The sequence below is a fragment of the Eretmochelys imbricata genome, chromosome 17 (assembly GCF_965152235.1).
Source record: "Eretmochelys imbricata isolate rEreImb1 chromosome 17, rEreImb1.hap1, whole genome shotgun sequence".
Lineage (NCBI taxonomy): Eukaryota > Metazoa > Chordata > Testudines > Cheloniidae > Eretmochelys > Eretmochelys imbricata.
The window spans coordinates 10372806-10394095 of NC_135588.1; the positions used below are offsets into that span (position 1 = coordinate 10372806).

The 21290-nt window shown below is 43.3% G+C and overlaps 2 protein-coding genes across 3 annotated transcripts in view; one reads left to right on the top strand and one right to left on the bottom strand.

Moving 5' to 3' along the window:
* The window catches only part of PAFAH1B1 (platelet activating factor acetylhydrolase 1b regulatory subunit 1), a 64433-nt gene extending 59799 nt beyond the window's left edge, over positions 1-4634 (top strand). Inside the window, exon 11 of the mRNA XM_077836424.1 lies at positions 851-4634. Within this exon, the coding sequence (XP_077692550.1) occupies positions 851-924 (74 nt within the window). The 3' untranslated portion in view covers positions 925-4634. The remainder of the gene's footprint in view (positions 1-850) is intronic.
* Positions 4635-13331: 8697 nt separating this feature from the next.
* CLUH (CLUH binding protein of NUMT mRNA) overlaps positions 13332-21290 on the bottom strand; it is a 55410-nt gene continuing 47451 nt past the window's right edge. For both annotated transcript variants that reach the window (XM_077836479.1, XM_077836478.1), the window contains exons 21-26: positions 20772-20897; positions 20053-20174; positions 18012-18105; positions 16956-17090; positions 15268-15341; positions 13332-14293 (exon numbers count right to left, since the gene is read on the bottom strand). In XM_077836479.1, coding sequence (XP_077692605.1) covers positions 14125-14293; positions 15268-15341; positions 16956-17090; positions 18012-18105; positions 20053-20174; positions 20772-20897 — 720 coding nt within the window. In that variant the 3' untranslated portion in view covers positions 13332-14124. The remainder of the gene's footprint in view (positions 14294-15267; positions 15342-16955; positions 17091-18011; positions 18106-20052; positions 20175-20771; positions 20898-21290) is intronic.

Genomic DNA, 21290 nt, shown 5'->3' on the forward strand with positions numbered 1-21290 from the left:
GTCTACTCCAGGAATAAAAACATGGTATATGCTGATGTCCAAAGTCAAACACTTTGATCTGCATGAAGTTACTTAACGGTGTCTTGAATTTGTAGCCAAAGGATGCAAGACCTGAGCCTACTTCCAACTGATAGCAATCTGACTACCTAGTACACCTTAAGTTATGCTACAAACTTGATACAGCCATATATTTACACAACACTTTCTTTAAAAAAAAAAAAAAAAAAAAAAGAGTAAGACTTTTTTTCCTGCCCCACAGAGCTTATGATGTAAATGTTAATAAGATCCAAACATTCCAGTATGAAAGGGGAGAGTTTTTCCTTGAGGGAACTGACAACACCGGCGTTCTTCTAGCTGAACAATCACTGGGGAGGGAGCGCTTATCTTATTTGGGACCTTTGTGGCTCAGATTCAGAACATAGTTCCCTGAGCAGAACTCCAGAGGAAACCGAGATCTGCACCCTTTTTAGAATATTCGGAGTATGCTTTTTGTTGAAATTATGTTGCAAGATCTTTTAACTTCGCCCTTCCAGTAACATCCTGGGCTGGGGAGTTTTAACACTTGCATTGGTTAATTCTCACTACCATCAACACTCTAGGGAATGCTTCTTAGGCTTATTATGGTTTTCTGTTGCAATAGTGTTTTGTCATGGGCCCTGACTCAGTTGTGTTTGTACAGTGCCTGGCACAACAAAAGATGGTCCCTGCCTCAAAGACTTTACATGCTGAGTCTCTCCTTGATCTTTATAGCATTGTTGTGTCTTTTCGGGGGGGAAAAGATATTTTTGAAGGGGAGGGGGAACACTATAAATTGTTGCATTCATTTAATAAGAGTTTCTCTTTCTCACAGATTTCCACAAGACAGCACCATATGTGGTTACTGGCAGCGTAGATCAAACAGTAAAAGTGTGGGAGTGCCGTTGATTGAAGTCACATTTGACCCCCTTTTCCTCTGGATGCACTCAAATACCATGGTTATCCATTGAGCTCTGTTTAAATAAATATTGTCCTTTCATGTAAATTATTCTGGATGTAGATTGAGCTTATTAAATGTTACACACAAAGTATTCATGCATGGTGAATCCAAATTGTATACTGTAAATTTACATACGTTGTCTAGAAGTACCATAGGTTTAAGAACATGGGCTGGCATTGGTCACATCAGACCTATGAAGGCAGAAGTTGGATAACTGAAATAGGGCACTTAACTGAATAGCTGACGGTGTCGTTCTATGTTGTATAATTATACCTGTTTTTCTTTCTGCTGTCTGTTGGTGCCTGAATTGGTGACCTCATTTGGGAAAAGTTTTGTAGGGCTCTTTCAGAAATGTGTATCTATAGAACATCACTTAAGTGTGCTTAATAAATCTTCTCTAAGGATACTAGATAATAAGGCTGCAATTCAGAATCTTCTGAACCTTATATGTAATTAATGGGAATTAATTAAACTTTGGGATTTTTGTCATGACCCATTTGCCAAATCAATAGAATACATTTGTTTTGGCCTCCTGTTGCGCAGAGGGTGGTGTATTTATATAAACAAATTAACTTGTAAATCTGAAATAAGAGAACACATCTTAGTAGCAGCTGATGTGATATATTTATTTTATTTGGTCATTCAGTGGTTAAGCTATATGTAAAACTTTTAAGCTTAATGCTTTTCTTGTTAGACATACTTCCAAGAGGCGTCCTCCTTCCTAGTAGAACTTAATGATCTAATTTCCAACTAGAGCTTAATCTCTGCATTGACTACGTTGTGGTAGCAGTTTACTGTTTGGTTTTGACATGGTTTGTGTGCAATGCCCATTACCCAATATCAAAGGACACTCTCCCTGTATTCTATGTGGGAAGCAGGGGAATACAGGGGTTCGTCAGTGCCCCCTCAAACCCTTCTGAAATGTGAGGTAATATAAAACATAACAAGTTTTAATATAGCTTGCATCAAAATTTACTGTGGTCTGTGTAAGAAAGATCTTGGGGTACAGTATTCAAATTCTTTCAATAAAGCACTAAAATGGATCTGATTGTAGAGTGATGGACTGACTCCATTACAGATTTTGATACAAGCTTCTAAAAATAATTTTCACATTTATAGCCTTATAATGAGCCGCCCAAGTGTGGGAATGAAACTATCAGGTAAATGTTAAAAACCAAACAAAATCTTAGTCTGATTTGGTAATTAGTAACCCATTTCTGGTAGAAGTTTTAATTTGCATATCCCTAAAATTACATATTTTGATCCGAAGTGAACGAAAATATCAAATGAATATTTTAATCAGCATTTTTGTGACAAATTCCATTGTAGATAATAAAGAAATCCATTGCTTATCTAACCAGGTCTTTTTAAAAATCCACTTTAAAATTTGCAATATAATGAAGTTACCAGTCTGACATTTTAATAGGTGAATTTATTCTGTGCATTGTTTTATTCATTTTGTTTACATGGCTTTTAAAACTGTCCCTTTTTAAAGAAATGATTCAGTGGAAAGCATTGGATTGGAGGGTGTACACACACTAAGGAGAAAATGGTGAGTGGTAAGATTTGTTAATTTCCTACAGTCACATACAAAAAGGGTCCATAAAACCACCAGAAGGACCTGGATTCTGCTATTGGTTCCTTGCATAAACATGCCTCTGGTGTAGGGGAGGAAACTGAGTGTTAATATATTTTGAAAGCAGATGAAGATGGAGGCTAATTCCTTAAATCTAGTGGTTTATATCATTCACGATGATGTTTTCCACAGTAAAACATACACAAATTTGAAGTCTGTTTTTGCTTAAGCTGTTTCAACTGGAAAAACTTGCTGCTATTTATTTGTCCTATTTTGAGAATTCCAAATACACTGAGAGAGTGCATTTTAAAATTTCTTTATACATCTGCAACTGTAAAGTAGTACTGCATTTTAATTCCTGATAGGATCTAGCAACTTCAGTTATTTAAGGGTAAAGTAAACCCCACACGTGTACATAATTCATAAACATGAATGAGAAACTTCAAGGTACCGATTATGTGGAAATTGTGCGCTTCATTTTTTCCCCTGTAGCATGCAATGATTTACAGGGACAAAGAGGAGCTAAAGTTTTGTTAGCAGCATTTTATTTGATTGAGAAAGTGAAACACCCTGCTGAGTATTTTAACTTGCAACCACTTAATTTGCAATCTTCTCCTTTAATAAGCAGTGAATAATCTCAGGGATGGTCCTAAAATGGATCAAAAGTTAAAGCCCTGTTTTTAGACAAAAAGTGAAAGCTACAACACAGGAGTTGGGTTTCTGAGGATTTCCTGCAGCGTAGCCCCTTGATATTACACTGTGTTGATCTTTTTTCACTCTTTTCAATGTTTTCTGTCAGCTGTCTAATCCTGTGCCTTTCCTGTGATAAGTACAATGACGAGGTTACTGGTTTGGATTGGAAAAGGAATTTATTGGAGGGTTTAGAGGTTCACTGCTGCTTTGTCACTTTCCTTACTAAAATTGGCGTTTTTAAAAGAAAACATGTAGTACTACATTCCCAAATAGACAAATATGAATTATTTGCTCAAACAAATGAGAACAGACAGACATTCCAGTGCCACGCTAACTTCATGTGCCCAGGAAATCCTAGATGCATTCTTGAAAGTGCAAAATTTATTGTGGTTTAGACATAATCTGAAAGTTGATGTTTTATAGCATCTTGCACTTTAGAAGATTAAAAAGCCGTCCTGCTTTTGTGTATGGTGTGACCAATGATGTGCCCAGGGCACTAATTAAAAAGGAAAAAAAACAAAGCAAAACTAGTTGCTAGCAAGTTCTCCAAGGGCTGTGGAGCACTGTAGTGGTTTGAAAGCTTTGGCTATAGACTCACCAAGCCGTCTACTTATACTGTCAGTACCCTGCTTCTTCTGTTTGCCTCCTCCTGTTTTTGTGAACTGCCTGCTAATATCACTCTTAAATAGCTTCTGTTCCCCATAAAAGCTATTTAAAAGAAAAAATATAGACTTTTTTTTGTTGACCGTGGTGGCTTGATAATCCTTTAACAATTTGAAGATTAAAAATTGCTGAACTGAATGAAGGAAAAAGGCACTTAGACCGCTCATTCTCTGTCCAGCTGTACATAAAGTCCAGTGTATTACAAAGAAACCTAGTTACTACAAAGAATAATCTCCAAGAGTGGAGGGAAAAGTACTTGTAAAAAATGGTAGGGAAGAACACTCGGGGGGATGGGGGAAGTGAGCTGGATTTACAAGTCACGACTGGATTTAACTGGCCTTTTTATCTTTCCACTGTGTCATGTAAGTAGCTGCTTTCTTGTCCTACCTATCCTTCAGGCTTCCCCCATTCTGAAGATAAGTTAGTGAAATCTTCAAGTTTAGAATTTGATCCTGACATTGACATGAAGGCAAACATCAACCTTTTTCATAAGAACGATGTAGAGGTGGCAGTTGGAGAAAACCGTTCCCAAACTGTAGGAGTTAACTGAAGATATGACACAATAATAATAAAAAATCAGTAAAGGAATGTATATAATACTGCTCTGTGTTTTACAGTAAGATTTGTTGCTCTCAGACTGTGTAAAACAAAATTTATTCATGTTTTCTGCATATTAAAAAAATCTTATTGTACCAATTGGTAAACTATTAAATGCATATAAAACTAGATGTGGTTTTTGTTTCCTTGGATGCAGGAAGTAAAACTATTCTGACAAAAGCTTCTGTAGGTTCACCCTTCAGATTTTACTCCACACTTTAACTCCAAAACCCATTCCAACCAGGAGGTGTGTAAATAGTTCAAGTTGATTAGTTAGCTCTAATATTATAAGAGTATTAACTTAATTACGTAAATGAGAATCTTGGGTTTAAGTGATGCAAATTGAAAATTTGACGAACTAGTTCAAGGAGACAAGGTCTGTGAGGTAATGTTTCACTGGACCAACTTCTGTTGGTGAGAGAGAAGTACTCTCAACAGCAGAAGCTGGTCCCATGAAATGTTACTTAACTCACCTTGTCTCTTTAATATCCTGGGACTGACACAGGTACAACACTGCAAAGTTCAAAGGAAGCTGCCTAACTCTTTATTTCCCATTATTTTTAGTTTCTTTACCTCCTAATTTTGTCCTTTCCTATTAAACAAGCATCAGTTGATGTAACACTTTTAATGGAACACTTATTTGTCTTCAGCCTTTTTGATGGTATCAGCACAGCATGGGGATTTAGGTTTATTGAAATGGCCTTCATGATGCTTTGTAGCAATAGTACAGAGAGATTGCAGTGGCGTCTCTCTGCAATGCTTGCTTGTTTGAGGTCAATTTTTGTCTAAGACTTACCTTATCTAGAGGATGGTTCCCTTCCACAGCTGTCAGCTTCAAGAGTAGAAAATTTTGAGCATAAGCTACTTAATATGCAGCACTCAACCTGAGTTAGAAAGCTCTACTTGAGAAACAGTTGTGGTAGAGGGGACCCAGTGTGAAGGGCTTCTTGCACAAGAGCAGGAAAACTACAATGGTGGTTTGACATACGGGAAATGAGTAAGACCCCATCAGTGAAGGAGAAGCAACTATGAACCTTTTGAGGCTCAATATGTGCTACCTGGCAAACACCAAAAGCTGCTTGTACCAAGTCCAGTCTTCTGCGTTGGGAAGAGGCTTTGCTTGATAACTTAAATCACGCCGCTACTGTTTTGAATGCGTTTGAGGTTGAGGATAAACTACAAATGTATTGTTCCCTGTGGCTAGAAAGGAAGCTTTTGCTTGTACTAAATTGCACATCAGGTAAAGCTAGCTTGGTGTTGCTTGTTTTGGATTGCTTTTGTTAAGACAAGCAGAGTTATGTGAGTGGGGATTTTCCAATCTCTTACTGGACAAAGAACAGGTGGTAGTTTATACAGGTTAAACTGTAACTTGCGTGACTCCCTAGAACTCAGAAGTAACCATTTTATTGAATACAGTAGCAACTGTATGTTCTCTGTAATGGAGATTATCTTGTGACTGCATGAAGAGGACCTATCGGTGGTTCTAGTTGACTATTGTGTACGTAAAAGAAATGGGCTTTGTCTTTGTGCTAGAATGAAATGAGAGCCATACAGAAGGCCACAGTATTTGTACCTTAACAGCAACTGCTGAATTTAAGAGTAAATGCTATAATGAAAGGAAAAGCTTCAGTTTAGCAGAGGGAGTGGGAAGATGCAATTGGACTTTGGCAACCTACTGAAAGGTCCATCCACATAATACATTTAGTGGATACTGTACTACAGTGAATGATCACTCTTAAAGGCTTATAGAACTTAGCAATTGCCATACTAGAGTTGCCAGCTATCATGACATTTAGTGTTTTTTCTTGAAGACACAGCTCCTGGAATCATGTATTGCATGAGAAACTTTGAGCTTTGATGTTAGAAGTTTCTAGCCCTTGTGGGAAAGGCTCAAACAGAAGGCCAAGAAAAAGAACTCAAACTTTATTTTTAGAAATCTTTTGCTGGTCTGACTAATGATTTAGGTTAGATATCACAACATTTTTCCTAACTCTAATGATAGTTAAGCATGGGAACAGGTTACCTAGGGAGATCTGGAATGCCAGTCATGCTTTTGTAAGAACAGGTTAGACAAACACCTGTCAGGGATGGTCTAGGCATACTTAAGCCTGCCTCAGTGCAAGGGGATGGATTAGGTGACCTCTTGAGGTCCCATCCAGCCCTACATTTGTGTCCCCATTGCTCTAAAACACTCTTATCTTTTCAGTGGGAAGTCTCTCCCCATCCCTTGCTGTCTAATGTCCTAGTGGTAGATAGCAAGGGAGTGAATTTGACACTGATGAAAGGCATTTCTATTTTTTTTAGTTCTCAGAATAAACAAGTACAGCCTGGATGGTATTAGAAAAAGATGACTTGCCAGCCCGGTTTGGAAGGGGTTGTCCAAATTGTCCAGCAATGTGCAGCATGCTGTAACTTCTGGATCTTTAGCTGCCTTTGACAAAGAATTCAGCAGAGTGAGGTTTTTTTTCACGTTTCATTGATGCTCTCCTTGTCTGGCTGTACTAAGACTGTGGACTGAGCCAGGGCCGGAACAGAGATTTCTAGCTGAGATACAGGTAGATGTGAAAATTCATTCTGCTGAGGTCGCCTGACTTAGCCATCTTGGGCAGCAGGTCAAATAAGAAAAGGCCTTCTGTAATTTTAAACATGTCAGTAATTCCATTCATGGTGTGGAAGACAAGGCAGCGGAAAGTTTCAAACCCCCCCACCTCCCCTGTGCGCACATGCTCAAGTTTGAAATCAACATATTTGACTTTCCATGTCCTGCATTCTTGGTGGATAGCTTAGCCCTACTTTGAGTGCCTTACTGAGAGAAGCTTGACAAATAACGAAGACTAATTCCCAGGGCACTTTTCTGTGAAAGCTGAGAGGCAACTGATCGGTGTGTTTGGGAGGGTTTCAGAATTCGGTTTCATATGTAGTGGGCGGAGGAGTAATTCTCTGCTGTGGGATTTAGTGTTGGAGTCCGAGTAGCCCATTCTTCAGTCAGTTGAATGGGAGGGTGGCTGGATTCCACTCAACACAGAAGGGGTTAAAATGTTGGCCTTTCTGCTCTACTAAAAGGTAAAGTTGCAGCTAATTATGTATCCTTGCAGAATATTTGACATGAACTCAAATCCTGGAAATTCCTTTGGGAAAGGAAGCAGTGATAAAAATAGGTATCTATTTTTTCATACTCATCATGAATAATTTCCTCCTCCTGCTGCTTTTGCCAGCTTTCTCTGTTATATTCCCCCCCCTCCTCCCACTGACTATATGAAAAGTGACATTCAGTTGTCCTCTTGCCACCTGATTAGTGAGTGGATGAAGTTTGTATCTTTTATGGTCCCACTAATAACCAGTGTATGTACCACTGCCTGCCATACGGGCCTGAAGTGGGTGACGTGACTGTGGATTTGGGTTAATCAGAATTGATAGAACTGTGATTAGAGCAACATTCTCAGGGATAGGCTGCTCATTCTTTAACTTGCACCACTAAAAGCAGTTGACATAAATGGAGAGAAAGGATGGTCCTGATTAGGGTGTTAGCCTGGGCATTTGGACCCCTGGGCTGGTCTTCCCTGCAGTGTTGACTGTGTGTTAGTCGAGCAGTTTTATTGCAGAATGTTTGAGCAGTGGAGTTCTCTGGGCTTTGGTCCCCAATCTGTAAAATGGGGGTAATAGTAATTTCCCAGCATGCAGGGTTGGTGAGGGGGGAAGCATGCATGGGAGGTGCTGAGATGACGTGGTGGAGACAAGATCATGTTTGTTAAAAGGAGCTTTTCCTTGCTAGACGTTGCGGACAATACCAAGCCGGGAGGGGTTGCAAGTGCTTTGGAGGATCGGATTAAAATTCAAAATGGTCTGGACAAACTGGAGAAATGGTGTGAAGTAAACAGGATGAAATTCAATAAGAGCAAATGGAACTTAGGAAGGAACAATCAGTTACACACATACAAAATGGGAAATGACTGCCCACGTTTCAGGAAAGATGTGGACAAATAGAGTATCCAGAGAAGAGCAACAAAAATGATGCAAGGTCTAGAAAACATGACCTATGAGGGGAGATTGAAAAAACTGGGTTTGTTTAGTCTGGAGAAGAGAAGACAGAGGACACAACAGTTTAAGTATGTTTAAGATTGTTACAAAGAGGAGGAAGAAAAATTGTTTTTCCTAACCTGAGGCTAGGACAAGAAGCAATAAGGGTGGTTTAGGTTGGACATTAGGAAAAACTTCCTAACTGCCAGAGTGGTGAAGCACTGGAATAAATTGCCCAGGGAGGTTGTGGAATCTCCATCACTGGAGATTTTTAAGAGCAGGTTGGACAAACACCTGTCAGGGAGGGTCTAGATAATTAGTCCTGCTGGGAGTGTAGGGGACTGGACTAGATGACCTCTGGAGATCCCTTCCAGTTCAATGATTGCAGGAAGGAAAATACTTTAGGAAATTCAGACCTCCTAAAACCTCAACTACCTCTAGGGAGGCAAAGGGAGAGGTTGGCAGTACACAAACTGCAATTAAAGCATCATAACAAGGGCGGTTGTATTTCAGTCAAGGTGCTGGGGAAAATCCTGAAAAGCAGCAGCAGCTCATCCTCACCTTTTGACAGATCCATGGTTCCGCTTGAGTGCGAGGTTCCATCGATAACTTAAACAGATGAATTCATCTTCTGATGTCTTTGTGATGGAGGCCCAGAGTTCATTTAAATTCCCCAAGAGTGAGCTGTTCATTTTGCTCTAGCCTATTCAGTCTTGAGCAGTTAAGTTTCACATCAGACAGTGATTGCAAAGGTGGTTCCTTCTGTGCATGTCCCCTCACTCCCAAGAACAAACAAACTACTTGCTACCAAGATCAATGCATGGCTTACTTTGTGTGCGGAATTTGGAATTGAAAAACCTCTAACTGTTGAGGCTTAGAAGAACTTTGATCCTGGTAGTTTAATTTATGGATCAGTGTCTGCAGCTCTCTTTCCTACAGTGCAGGTATAAAAGGAGTGAGATTCTCTGCTGTTATAGCTACAATTCTCTGTGGAGTTCTGTATTTTTTTTGCTCATTTCTTCCTCCTCTCTCCAATAGCCCCCCAAATGAGCAACTTCATTTAACCCTAGGCAGCACTGCGATTAGTCATTAGAATTGATTTGGTGTTGAATAGGGTATCTCGTTACTGTACTTTCCAAACCTACATTCTTGTCTGTGCCTTATGAGGAAACCACCTAATCATCAGCTGGTTGCTCCTGATTGTTTCTTGAAACAAGGCTAGACTCAGATGCTGTAACAGATACACTTAAGTTTACACCCATTCTTTCCCAAGGTCTAGTTGAAATACTTTGCACTGTCCTGAGGAAATGGCTGAAGGGGGTACCACTCCTTGGCCAGAGCATTTATTTTAAAAGAAAATATTGACTAGGTGGTTGTAAGGCTGATGAATTGAGTTTAAAAAACAAACCCAGGCGGAGTTGAGCCAGCATGTGATGCAATATTGGTAATGTGCATTTTGTTTTCTGCCTTGCTCCAGCAGGTACCTCTCTCACACACTGCTTTTTCACACTTAGCAAGCAGGTGTCCTGTTCCCACTCCAGTGTGGGAGGCCAGAGGTGGGAAGCTGGCTTTTAGGCTCATGTGGCCTGAAACAACTCAAAACAAGGGATCGAGTCTGAAGGGTTTCAAAAAAAAAAAGACTTGTGGCACCTTAGAGACTAACAAATTTATTTGAGCATAAGCTTTTGTGAGCTACAGCAAATTTGTATTAAGAAGTGGAGACTTTCCCCTGACAGGGAAAAAGCTGGAGGAGTCCCTTTTTGGAAGTGATGGGGAGGAAAAGCCAACACCCTCTTGGAGAATCAGAACAAGATTATTTTGAAAAACTGATCAGTTCTAAGCCCCTCTCTTCCCTATAAACTGCTCTAGTATAAGCTACTCCTGAAGCTGGGTAGAGCATAATTATACCAAGCAGGAAGGAAAATTAACTACTCCCAGGGGTTAGGAACAGGGCTCAAGCATTCATTTTCTTTAGTGTTAAGACAGACAGGTACCTCCCCAGCACTGCATGAGGGGGCAGGGGTGGAGTTGGTTACTTGGTGCTATTTTTATTAACTTTAAAAAACTTACTAAAATGCAGAAATCAGGCTAGAGAACAAAACATGCAGGAGGCAGGTGATGATTCAGCTTCTGTATCTAAGTCTCATCTGCCCTCTCCCCTTACTGGCTGTGGTAGGAAATCAGTTTAGACTACTCCTCTGCTTCTGTGACTGTCCAATTCATTTCCCCCACTGCCTGGGTCATGACTCTGCCTGTGAAGAATTCATCTCTGCAGGGAAGTATCACTCCTGAAGTGGTGTGTAGCTTACCAAAAGACCTGTGCCACCGTTGTGTGGCTAAGGAGCACAGAACCTGCTGCTCCAAACCCCAGCCTTTGTGGATGCTGCAGCAGACAGACTATCCATTTTCATAGGCTACAGGGGAAGGAGAACTGCCTACAGTCCATTTGTGTTGCATTCCCCCCAAGCAAAGCATAACATGAGACTGTTTAAGGGCTTGTCTAAACACCATGGCACAGTTTAAAAAAAAATCATATCTTGACACAATGTGTATAGACCAGGCCTAATTTGGAAATAGAGACTGTTACACAATTGTGGATACTTCACTAAACAGGAACAGATGGTCTCCATTATTTCTGCAGTATCTAGGCCACCTACGCCTCCTGCTGTGCCAAGAACTGGAGTCTTGGGTGTTATGCATCTGGTTAAAAGGAACCCAGAGGAGTTCATGCTTGGCCTAGCTCCAATATTCAACTCACTGTCTAACTCCTATGCTACTTTACCTCTTTCCAAAGAGAGGGGGTAGGTAGAATCCAAACAACTGACACTTCATCCCAACTGTTTGGGTCTCTTCCTTGCTGTTCATGTCCTACATGTACAGCTAGGTGCAGTATAAATTACATTGCTGAAGTTCCCTTACTGTGAAATCATTAGACTGCACTATAAAAAAGGACAAAATTGCAGAGGGGTGAGAAAAGCAGTGGTTTACCTACCTCCAGGGACCTTGAGAGACAGCCCCATGAGTTGTTCTAGTTACACAAAAGTATTGAGTGCCCTCAACATCAGATACGCCGTCAAAACTCATGAGGATCCTACCAAACTACATTAAGTATTTTAAAGAAATGAAAAGTTACTCACTTTATAGCAGTTGCCACATTTTACAGAGGCAGAATGTTTGTCATTTCATCAGAGCAAGAGTAGTGGCAGGTCAGTTACCTTCTATACAATTTGCATGTGGTTTTAGACAGGATAAGAGCAGCAGACCTTGGAGATGGCTGAGCACCCATGCTTGATTTGTGTTAATGGCCACAGCTGTTGGTATTACCTTTTTCAAAGGAGAGAGATTCAAGCTGCCTGTGTTGCAAAACAAATTTGCCTAGGATCAGAGCAATCTTAACAGGACACTGGTGCAAAAATCCACAATGCAGGTGGTTGGTTTGTTTTGAGCTTCATTAGAAATACAGAGCCACTGGGGAAAAAATGACATTTTAAGCACTTTAAGGGAAGTATTAGCTCAACTGAGTAAGACACTCACATCCCATGGAAGTTCACTGGCACCTGGATGATTAACGCCTATGTGCTGATTAATGCTGGGGTTTTCACAAGAGCTTGAGTGTATCTTAACCCACCTATGACTCTGGGCTCAGTCCTCTTTGGACCTGGTTTACACCATGGGTATTTCCCCTTCTTTGCACTAGTGTGAAGTAGAAGAAGTGGCAACATAATCTGTTAAACAAATCCCTGAACTCTAATTTTGTTGTGTTGAATGAAAGCAAACTTCTTAGTAAACTACTTTGCACATTTTATTTTATTTAAAAGAGGTTTAATTAATGGACTAGAACTGGAAGACATTACCAAAAACCCTTTTGTGAAAGATGCCTTGTCATTTATTGAATGGTTTTCCACAGGGGAGCAAGTTCTTTTGGATCAGGGATGCCTTCTGCTTTGTACATTCACCCCCCGACCCCACCCCACCCCTCCCCTCAAAAAGTTACAAATACCCAGTAATGCAGTACAGGAAACCAAGGATAAAGAGCACAGTGATAGCACTTGTTTTCCCAGAAGGTCATCAAAAAAGCAATGCAAATTAGCATAGTACCAGTGCTGACAAAGAGACTGGACTCCTTGGGCAGCATGATATGGTTTTGGACTAGCAAACATCTCACTGTATGTCTTCATTTACTTGGAAAAGGACATTCAACTCTGTCGGCATCCCATGACCTGCAGTGGATCTCACCTATTTGCCTTGTGACTGCACACCAGGAAGCATGCTGTATTTAAGGGGGGGCAGGCAGAAGCGAGAAGAGAAAAAGTCAATATTATTCATTCATTGGCATCTGCCATGTCAGTAACATCCATTGCCTGCAATGGAAATTCTGCTGGGAGCGATCTCAACCCAGCCTGCAAAAAAAACAAAATAAAAACAAAAAAAAAAACACAACCCCACCAAAAACCCCAAAACAAGACATTATCCCTAGCATTAAGTGCTATGGGATTTTTAGTATTCTTTCAGCCAGAGGGAAAAATGCCTAGCAATTTTAGGTTGTGTAAAGACACACATGATTCAAACCTGTAGAAGTTTGCCGATTACCTTACAATTAAAAGATGATTAACTTCTGATGCTCATTCAGCTTTGTATTAAAGTAGCTGCGGTAAGAAGGGCAAACTCCCCTCCCGCAAGCTACTGCAACAGAGGCCAGGTTTTCCCCTTATGTGAATTTCATTTGTACAGTCCACTTTAATGCCAACACTGATCTAGGGTAGGCACTGGGATTTTCCATTGTAAATGGATTAATAGGTACTTTTTAAAAATTTTATTTTAAACCCTTACTCTTTGGATGCAATTTCCTCAGTTACTCAGGCTCAAGCAGAGAGCACAAGGGCTGCACCATGACCTACAGATCATGAAATCAGAATGTAAACGGTATGAAAATCCCATGGACACTCGGAACTGAACAACAAAAGAAAGGCTAGAGGACCCAAATGGCTATATCCTAATGTAGCAAAAAGCAGTATGTTTCCCCTCACTCTTCACAGGTTGCAATCAGTTAGACAAACCAGTATAGCTGCTTTTTCCCCCCTTAGGGCAGCAACTAAAAACAACAACAAAAAAACCCAGTATCATTTGGCTTGGAATCCAGGTTTTGAGCTAGAACTGCGCACTGGGATGGGTGTTCTTGCAAAACAGTGTCCCTTAGTCAACGTAAAATGACCTGAGAAATGTCCTACCTCCAGCCCATTCATTTGGAATTCAGATATATGTACAAAGTCGAAATGGACTGATGAGACACACATACCCCCTCCCCCCCCCCCCGCCCCGTCCTTGACAGCCACCGGCTGTCTTCATCTAAGTTGTTCTTTCATACGCTGCTGCACCCTGGCCACCTTTCCCCCTTCATGTGGCGGACCCGAGCACAGTCCGGCTCTAGTTCTCAACTTAGCTCTTTGCATTGTGTATTAATTGTACCAGTGCAATAACATTGTCAAAAAAAAAAAGGAGAGAAGCTGCCCCAGGGGAGCCCGAGACCCTGGTTCAGACTCAGAAAGAGGGGGAGGGTTTAAACTTTTTTTTTTTTTTTTTTTTTTTTAAAGGGAGGCACACTTTAAGCAGAGCTCTGTGCTGGGGGGACCTCTGCAGAAGCCATGCTCGGCTCAGCCTCCCTCTCCTCGGAGCCTGTCTCTTCTGCTTCCAGCTGTTGGCTGCTCTTCACGGCCTCCTGGAGCTGCTGGCGTCGCTGCACCTCCGCTTTAAGGTTCTCCAAGTCCTTTTGGCTAGGGAGGGAAGCAGAAAGGGGGGGGCCCGTATTACAGCTACTTCGGGAACGTGAGACGAGGAGGGTGAGCATTGTGGGGGAAGGTAGGAAATCCTGGGGGATTTCCAGCCTCCTCCAGCGTCTCTTTACAATGCCAGCCCTCTGGTGAAGTAGGGCCCTGCACACCACCTGCCAAATGCAGCTGGCCTGTTTAACAGTGGTGGGATAACCCACACTTACAGGCTGCTCCCTGCTACCTCACCAGTCTTGTCACTGTAAAACTCGAGTTATTCAGTAAGGCCAGGATGGGACCGTTCCTTCATTTGTCCCAGGTATGACCCTGGGAACAAGGACAAGCACTATTGTGCTCCTAGAGGAGAGGCCAAAACATTTGCCGACCCGAGGGCCACATCTGCGTGTGGAAATTGTATGGTGGGCCATGAATGCTCACGAAATTGGGGGCTGCACCAGGCAGAGGTCACGAGATCAGCACGGCTTACACATTTCAAACTGCGCCCAACACCTTTGCCACCCTCCTTAGTGAAGCTGCTGACTGCTCCCCTGGGCCCGTGGCCCATCCTAATTCTGGCTGGTGGTCAGCACTAGCTGCCTCTGCCATTAACCAAGGGGCAGACTCAGAAGTTTGCAGGCCTGGCGTCTGAATTCAGCCATACCTTGAGGCCACTGCACCAGGCTCAGAAATGATTTGTTTACCGAAGAGAAGCACTTCGCATTGACTTGGTGCCTTTTGCTAAATGCCGTCAGAAAAATCACCAACTTCCCCACAATTCTTTGCCACTTATCGGGGTCTCCCTCCCACCAACCAAAGAGCCCACACTGAAACAGAGCTCGATACAAATGGAAGTGTCAGATTAAAATAATCCCTGGGGAACAGGGATTTACAGGGCAAACGGATTTTCCCAAAAACAGCCATGCAGCGGGGCTCCGGGACGAGACCAGAGAAAAAGCACGCCACCAGGTGCCCCACACTACCTGAGCGGAATGAAGAGAATTCCATTGATAATATTGAGCTGCTCCAGCACACTCGCCATACTGGGAGCGGTGAACTAGGGTTAAAAATAAATCAGTCAGTCAGCCATTTGTAAGCCATCCTAAAAAGCAGAGACCCCTCAGCATTGACTCACACTTGATAATACTTCCTTACCTCCTAAGGAGGCTGAAGGATAAATCAGGTGCACCCCTGTACATTTGTACAGCACCGAGCGCAATGGGGCCCTTCTTAGTTGGTCCCCAGGCACTGCTGTATTAAACCTGATTACTAGTTCAATGCTGGAGGCCTCAGAAGTGCTTATGTAGACAGGAGAGATGGGAGACAGAGCAGGGCAATAGGATTGCATAACTATCCCAATTTTGGAACCAATTAAATGGGCCAAATTTGAATGGATTTGGGCTTTTTAATTTCAGGGAATAAGGAGAGATTAAACTTTATGGTCTCGTGGATTTGAGCCATTCCCTCAGAAATTGACAGGAGGGTGGGGATGGGGGAAGGATTAGCCTTGGCACATTTAAGCATCTGCCTTAGTCCCTGGCCTGAGTGTGTCACCTAATTCGAGTTGCATCCATAATCTTGCTCAAGACGTTTCGTTTTAATCTCTCCCGTTCTGTAGCTGAACGGGGGGGGAACCCAGCCGGGAACCCAGCAGTACAGCAGCTCCCGCACAGCAAGTCCCAAGGGCACTCACCGTGTGTGGGCGTTTGGGCTCTTCCCCAAGCACAGCAAGGAGAACTTTGCTCCCGCAAGCTGCGCGCGCAGGTAAGAGCGGCTGGTTTTGGAACCAGACGCTTCACACGCTAATTGCTGCAGTGCTGGCGGGTGGGCATGGCCCTGCTTGGATAGGATTTGCCATCCAGCCTCCTGTCAGGCTAGCTCTGCTGACAGTTCGGCTGAACGTTTATTCACCTGGTGCTTGCTTTCCATGTATTTCAAAATGCTTTGCAAGGAACAGGGGCCATTTTACAGAGGAAACGGAGACAGAAGTTAACGGACTCGGAGACAGTCACAGTTAATCAGTAGTGGAGTCAGAACTAAGGTGTTCCAGGCTCCCAAACTCAGACTCAGGGACTGCCTGATGCTTTTGTACTGATTTTTCCAGCTGGGACTGACCATGGTGCAGAGCAATCACCCAACCTCCTCAGTTGGGGGGGGGGGGGGGCGGGAGGAAGAAATCAGAACCCAGCAAGTTCCTAGGCCTTTCTTGCAGTTATCTGACCATGAAACCGCCTGAAAAATTCAAAGCCAACAGCACGCGTCACACTGGTGCATGAGCTAGTGTTACAAATGAAGGTTTCAAAGAGTCAGATTTGAAAAAGGCACCCTGCAGTATCAGGTGCTCTCTGTCTAGCCCATTTCTGCAAACCTATAGACCAAGACAGCTCAGTTTCTCTTGGGGGCAAAAGAAAGTCTTAACTACGAGGTTATGGGTAAGGAATCCAGAAGAACATTGCTGAGCAGGTGGGGTTTAGAAATCCAGGGTTGCACTTGGTCACTTCTGTTTTGGAAGATCCTACCTGCCCAAGAAACCCTGTGCAAGTAAAATAGGGAATACCAGTAGAGTGGGTACTATCTCCCAAACCAGGAGAAACAAAAAGTTTACCCATTGCAACTGTTATTGCAGCAAATACACGTCTTTGCGGCAAATACCCAGACGCAGGCAAGTTACCTTAAGTGGCATAATGTTTGCATTGGATCCATTCTTGTAGATCTCATTCATTGTGCGTTGAAGAGCCACTGCTTGCTGAGTCAGGTATTTCAAGTACTCAGAGCTTTCTTTGGTCTTTTCGTGGTGTTCTCCAAGCTGGCCAGAAACAAAACAAACACACACACCCCCTGTATCAGAACAAACCCCGAACTCTGCCTGACTCACAGCATTTACATGCAGCCGACAAAGTGAGCTGTAGCTCACGACAGCTGATGCTCCAATAAATTGGTTAGTCTCTAAGGTGCCCCGAGTCCTCCTTTTCTTTTTGCGAAGACAGACTAACACGGCTGCTACTCTGAAAAGCATCTACATGGTTATTTGAGACAGTGTAAGATCTCACCTACTGCAACCCACTGGGACTGGATTTTGTCTCTCTGTAGAGTGAGTGCGGATGACCTCGTCTAACATGCAACACTGCCTGCAGGCAGCTGCTTATCAAAACGGTGCGCTTGCATCAAGAAGATGCATGTTCTCTCTCCGGTTAAGAGATACGTCCTCCACCAGACTAAGCATTTTGTCCATGAGAGCGAGCTCAATCGATTGCCTGGCTTCTTTGTCGAACAGGTTTGCCTGAACACGTTGGCAGGTTTGCTGCGTCTCCGTGAGCTCTGCAAACAAGACAGGATCCACCTGCCCCCAGGACTGGTTTGTGTCTTAGATCTGAAAGGGCATTATCGGGAGCAAGACGTGCCCTCTGCATCTTGTCACTGCTTTCTCAGAGCTTAGCATTCTGCAGCAGCGATGAAGCCTGCAGGTGTTTCACACAGACTGAAAATCTGTCCAGTGACTGCGACACTAAGGCTACAAGTCAAACGGGAGACCTTGTGGCAACACTAGCTTTCTAAAGGCACGTGGCAAGACTATCACCTCCTAACAGTCTAGGAGGAGTTCTCCACCAGCTGTTCGTACAAACAAGCCTCCCCCACATTGTAAGATGCAGGACGGTTTCAGCACAGAACTAGGGGCTTCGCACCGGAAAGCCAAATGGGGCAAGCGAAGCAAGCATATGCCACTGACCTGATTTTTGTAGATTGTGTAGCCTTCCTTTTCGTGCTGTAGAGCTGATCGGAATTCTGCTTTACTCTCGTACACGCGGGCTACCAAGTGATGGCTGCAATGGAAAAGAAGAAACGCGGAGTTAGATTTAATGAACACATGGTCAATCAAGGGAGAAAGAGTTCTTCTGTGCTGCAAAGAGGTGCAGGCAATGCTCAGTGCTAAGAACATAAGAACGGTCATACTGGTCAGATCAATGGTCCATCTAGCCCAACCCTGTGACCAATGCCAGATGCTGCAAGGAATTAACAGAACAAGGCAATCATCAAGTGATCCATCCTGTCATCCAGTCCCAGCATCTGGCAGTAAAGCTTAAGGACACCTAGAGCATGGGGTTGCATCCCTGACCATCTTGGCTAATAGCCATTAATGGATCTATCCACCATGACTATATATATATATATTTTTTTTTAAGTTTTCACCTTCACATCATCCCCTGGCAAGGAGTTCCACAGGTTGACTGTGCATTGTGTGAACAAGTACTTCCTTTTGTTTGTTTTAAACCTGCTGCCACCTCACCATCTCAGCTCAAGGGATGACCAGGGTCAAAGGAGGCTGCAGCCAGATATTTGACTCTCAGTACAGGGTGTTAGTAGTTACCTTCTCTCTGGTTAACTCTTCAGACTTATGCCATCCTAGATTAGGAAATTACACCTAAAACCTAGCAAAAATAGATCATCTCCTCATCACTCCAGCCAGAGAAGAAAAGTCACCTCAGACTGGACTTGAGATGTTAATTTTTTGGTCGCTTTCTACTGCTTGGGAACAAGAAGTTTATTTTCTGTCCAGGACATTTTAAAATGCCAGCTGTATGTTATGTGCTCAGCACTTCCAGGTAATGCTGAAGGCCATGAGAATATCTAATTGGCCAGGCTTCTCTCCCAGGCAGGTAATTACAGTGAGACGAAGCAACCCAGGGGCCTTCCCTTTCTAAAAGGGCATTTTGTTTTCTTGGAAAGCGAACATGTGAATCTCTTGATTAGCCAGCCCGGAGTCAGAATCTTAAAATAAAGACACCACTGGCAGCAACAGCGAGAGCCGCCGATCCAAATCACCTGGTTGTTCTCCAGTTGGGAAGAGTCACCCTGGCTTGGTCTCAGCAGCTCGAATGTTCTTGGAATGGAAAAAGCTTTCTATGTTTGGCTTCGTTATTCTAAGGGAGGTTCTGGATCTCAACACACATCCTAGCCCTACGGAGGCATGCAGGAAAATGTTCTCTGTAGAATTTGTATCCATCAGTTGGAAAACAAAATCAGACTTGTGGGGGTGCTTCAGAAGATTTCTCTTCACCCTGACGAAGCACAGATGGCTGCAGTGTGGGGGTGGCAATTCCGAGTGGGACAATGCACACCGGCCAGTTTTTCCAAGGGAGAGGTCTGTAGCAATGGGTATTTACCCAAGGAGTTTAAGATCTGATCCTAAGAGGTGCCGAGTGCTCTCAACTCCCAGTGGAGTCACAAAGAGCCACGTCAAGGATCAAGCCCTTAACGGTGAAAGAAAAATGCAATGATCCCTGTGTCTCCAGGCTATTTCAGCAAGAACCAACAACCAGGTGCTTTCCATCATCTCAGTCCCCAGATGTACTGATGATATTTATCCCTCTCCTCCCAGCCTTCACTTACTCTTTCTATTCTTACACAGGAAGCAGGGATCATCTTACGGTGTTTGTGGACAACACCTAGCACATTGTATTGTGGTAGATCCTACATGTAAATAATTCTAGACCCCGATTCTCAACCTTTCGAAGCAGCTATGCCAGACTCAGCCGAATCAAGCATCGCTACCTTCCAACTGAACTGGGTGGTCAAGCTCATATAAATGGTTGGGGGAAGGAACATGAAAGAATGGAGGCTTGCACACAGCTGACCAGGGACAGCACTCATAAACCAGAGCGGGGCCCAATCCCAGATACGACGAGGGTAGATTCACAGTCCAACTTTCCTATACAGCGTCATACCCCCAAACAAACTTCAACCCATTTCCCCAGACCGAGGCACCGTACCTCAGTGCAACCTTCAGAGACTTGGAGCCGTGATACTTGGAGTTGATCGCCAGAGCATTCTCCAGGAATCTGAGGGACAGGTCGTATTCCATAACTCCGTGAAGCACCAAACCAATGTTGTTCTAAGGGCAATCACCACACACAGGTCAGAGATCAAGAGGGAGTTCACAGGTCAGAGAACAAGAGGTGACTCCCAACCAAGCCTTTCGAGCTGAAGACACAGAGAAGTTTGTGGGCCTGTTATTTTTATTAGCTCTTTGTAGAGGACCCCACAGAGATCAGGGGCCCATTGCACTAGGCACTGTGCGCACATAACTAGAGACAAACTTTCCTCCAAAGAGCTCTGAGCAAGGCAAACAGAGGGGATGAGAAAGGAAGTATCCTCATTTTACGTACACGGAACTGAGGTACAGGCAGGTTAAGTGACTTACCCAAGGTAACACAGGAAGTCTAGGGCACAACTGGGAACTGACCCCACATCTCCCGAGTCCCGGTCCAGTGCCTTAGCCACAAGACCACCCTTCCTCTTTACAGAACTACTATCTATGCATCTGCAAGCTTGCAGATGCAAAGATCATGGGAAAGGAGGAGTCATGGGACAGGAGGGGCAATAACCACAGTGGGAAGGGATGGAGAGACATTGCCTATTGACGGGATTAAAATAAGTGAACAAGCTTCACAGAGCCTGGACAAGGAGTTTACTCAGAAGGATCACTTACGTCTAAGAGTGCCATTTCTGGGTGGTCTTCTCCAAATACCAACAGCATGAGGTAGCGTGCGCGGTACAGAAGGTTTAATGCTGTGGAGAGTTGGCTGTTGGCAAAGCAATACAAAGCAAGGTGCATCTACAGCATAAGAAACATTCAAAGGTTAAAAATGGGGCATCACATCCTCAGTACAGAAACTCATCTCCCTCCCACCTGCCCCCCCCTTGTCTGGGGCACTGAGAAAAGCACTGCCTTGAAGAATAAAAATAATTCAGGTTATAACCATTGGAAAGTTACTCATCCACTAGTCAACCTAAAGAAGCCTGATGTGCCGTGTGAAATATAGTGGCAAGACATGGTTGTGTTAATATATAGCTGTCAGTATCTCCTAGTAGCTTCAGGAGATACTTCAAAGTTGACCTGCATGTATACTATCCCAGCCGTTACACAGAATTTTCAAAATTGGGATCATGAGAAGGGCGCGGGGGGGGGGACTGCAAAAAACTCCACAAAACTATATATATATATATA